The sequence below is a fragment of the Priapulus caudatus genome, unplaced genomic scaffold (assembly GCF_000485595.1).
Source record: "Priapulus caudatus unplaced genomic scaffold, Priapulus_caudatus-5.0.1 Scaffold490, whole genome shotgun sequence".
In the NCBI taxonomy this organism is placed as follows: Eukaryota; Metazoa; Priapulida; class Priapulimorpha; order Priapulimorphida; family Priapulidae; genus Priapulus; species Priapulus caudatus.
Genome location: NW_014577551.1, coordinates 67171 through 70573, shown reverse-complemented (window position 1 = coordinate 70573; position 3403 = coordinate 67171). Strand labels below are relative to the sequence as shown.

The 3403-nt window shown below is 42.8% G+C and overlaps 1 protein-coding gene across 1 annotated transcript in view; it reads left to right on the top strand.

The window, feature by feature from the left end:
- LOC106810959 (sortilin-related receptor-like) overlaps positions 1 to 3403 on the top strand; it is a 29242-nt gene that overhangs the window by 8011 nt on the left and 17828 nt on the right. The window contains exon 4 of the mRNA XM_014814451.1: positions 2062 to 2129. Coding sequence (XP_014669937.1) covers positions 2062 to 2129 — 68 coding nt within the window. The remainder of the gene's footprint in view (positions 1 to 2061; positions 2130 to 3403) is intronic.

Sequence of the window (3403 nt, the reverse complement as noted above, 5' to 3'; positions counted from 1 at the left end):
ATATTGTGGATGCGAGGCGCTGTGAGGCCTGTGGGAGGGGAAGTGTACGAGGCAATATCTCAGACTAGGAGTATCGTATTGACAAGCGGTTGGTCTTGTTTTAGAGAGCAAAGAATTCTGCTTAATGCAATACCATGAAATTATTCTAGACTCGCAGGCAAAGTAGAATAATCATGTCGTGAAATAGCACTATTTTCCCGTTTTTCCGTTGTACACTCTAGGTATTATTAGCTCTTGATTATATCAGGTGTGAATGATAATAGATTATTATATTATATCATAATGAATAATCTATTATTATTCACTCCTGATTATATGGACACATAAATTCGGAGAGAGTAGAGAGTAGCTAAAGAGGACCCTTATCTGGAATGCAGGAGTTAAGTTTTAGCTCACCGTGACATCTTCAAGATGACCCAAATGTTTCAAATTGCATACAGTTGTTACTCCTATGGGAGAGGTTTGAACGTCCTATTTTGGAGCACGTCATTCGACCTACTTTCGAGCGACGCCCACTTTTTAGCAAAAATGGAAATGGGCATAAGTCAGTTCAGGTTCAACGGATTTTGCTCATTTCTGGTATGTGAATGAATAAGGACTGGCCCCAAAACATATCACACGGGTTTTTGATATTTTTTTAAAATTATGCAAATTGGGTAGATTTTGGCAATTTCACTATGCATTTCAGTGTCTGCCTACGGTCAACAATAACTCAAGAACCGTTTGACCCACATGTTTCAAATTGCATACAGTTGTCACTCCTATGGGAGAGATTTGAACGTCCTATTTTGGAGCACGCCAGTCGACCTACCTTCGAGCCACGCCCACTTTTTGGCAAAAATGAAAATGGCCATCTAGATTCATTCGATTTGGCTAAATTTCGGTATGTGAATGTGTAAGGCTAGCCCCAAAACAGTTGTTACTCCTATGGGAGAGATGACAACGTCCTATTACGTTTATTTCGTCTAACTGGTTAACAACTCTACAATCATACCTATATACGTGTAATATTGTGTTTTAGATTCTTCGTTACAGTAATTTGACTGGAATATTTTATTGTTTTTATTTGCACGATATTCGAAAACCAAAAGGTCGATCATTAAGGCGTAGTGCCATCTCTCGCCCAGATTTCAGACTTTCAGATCTGAAACATTTATTTTCGCATCAAAAATTATGCATATATATCATTATCAAGAGTATATATAATGGGAGATATGCTATATATAATGGGAGTTCTCCCATCTATATACTCTTGCTTTATATATCCCCCCTCCCTCTTCTATCACACACAAGGTGAGCTACAGTGTCATTAACACTTTTATTATCAGTGTGCGCGTGCGTGCATGCATGCGTGTGTGTGTGTGCTTGCATGTATGCGTGCACACGGTGTGTGTTTGGTGGTGTTCACATGGTAGGAAATCGTGGGTGTTGTAATAAACTTCAATCATGGAGTGTATGATGATGATAAATTATAAAAAGAAGCCTTGAGGGTGAATACTGGTAGATTGCATCAAGAGTCCATAATGGAAAAAAAATTCTATTGTGTGGTTCTTTTGTGTGGCTATGATTACGAGATTAGTACTATTAAACATTGTCTAACAATACTGAAAAAGTGTTTCATTTGACAGCCTGTTTGTAGGATTCAGCAGTATTTATGTTACGTATGCGGGTTTAAAATGCGTGCGTTATGCATATATGCATTAGCATCATGTCACTTTTAGACAATTTGATGTTTTTATAAAAAAATAAATTTCTATACATATATGCAGGAGCGTATAATTGTCATTATAGTACGCTCCTGATATATGTGATACTGAATGTGTGCTTCTATCACATTGTGTATTTCACATTTTATTTATAGTTTAAAATATGAGTCAAGAGTACATAATAGAGATATCTCTATTATCACTCAGAAGTAGATTATAGTTTCCTATTATCTACTTCTGCTATTATGTACTATTGATATGAGTATATAGAAATATCTGCTTCAATTATTATTATCATATGCAGCTGAGTTTCTTGTGGTTATTTAAATATTTTCTTGTTCATTTCTTTCTTCAGCTGTGGATTTCAGAGGACTTTGGATCAACTTGGAGTATTTTGCAGTACAGGGTGAAATCATACTTCTGGTAAGTCATGCAAATCAAGTGGGAAATTGTACGTGTAATTGTAAATGCACTCTCTGCCTAACATGGGCAAACTAAATTATTCCACTAATGGGGATGATTTCAAAAGAAATGAACGGTTGGTGACAATGTTTCCCCATAGCAAGTAGCTCCAAGAATCGGCTGTGGATCGCGTCATGTATTGCCATGTATTTTCGGGAGTAGAATGATAACAGATTTATGTTGTTTCCCTCCTGTTATTGTACGCGTGGTTGTTATAGTCTCGCAGCTGTGTTGGCTGTACCTTTCATGCTAAATTGTTTTTGCTAATAAATATTAGTATCATAAGTGCACGCGTGGAGAGATTCCTATGCGTGCAGTTACACATGTTGTCAAGAGCAGATAAAGAAGGTGTACCTTCTTTATCTGCTCTTGATGTTGTTACTTTCACACATGCTTGCTGCGCGCATGATGTTGTGCTTTACACAGAAGAGATGTGGCTATACTAGAAGGCATGCTGACACACGCGCACGGGCGCATGTACTGCAGTTGGCACTACGGCACACACACACGGCCGCAGGCAACGCACAGACACATCGCAAACGGGGCATTACGCACTCAGCGCACGCGCATGTACACACACACGCACGGGCGCGGCCGCACTAGACACAGCGACAGGCGGCATGCACCACACGCGCACGGCCATGCACGCACATGCACGGCGCATACACGCACAGAGGACCACGCGCAGGCACGCACAGACACACGCCACGGCGCACACCGCGCACGGCGCAAAGGACGCACACGACGCCACGTGCGCAGGCAGACACGAAAGACGCACCACACCAGGCCACGGGCGCATACACGCACAGAGACACCACACAGGCACGGGCGCATACATCGCACAGAGACACGCACCACGCACGAGACACACACGATCGCAAATGTCGGCGGTTCCCGCGCTGGCACTCACCGCACACGTACTCAGTATAAATGTTGTTTGCGCCGATTGTGGCTGTTTTTATGCAGCGACAGCGCTGCCTGTCGGTGCCGAGAGCCTTGGAGTGAGCTCTCTGCTCCCTCTCCACCCTCTTCCACATACTGCCTCTACCTCTCCCTACTCTACCTCTGCCCTCTCCATCCTCCCTCTCCCTCTCCCCCCTCTCCTCTCCATCTCCCTCTCCTCTCCCCTCCTCTCTCTCTGCCTCTCTCTCTCCTCTCCCTCTCCCTCCATCCTCTCCTCCCCTATCCTCTTCTCTATCCTCTTCTTCTCTGCCTGTCTATCTCTCTCACTCCTC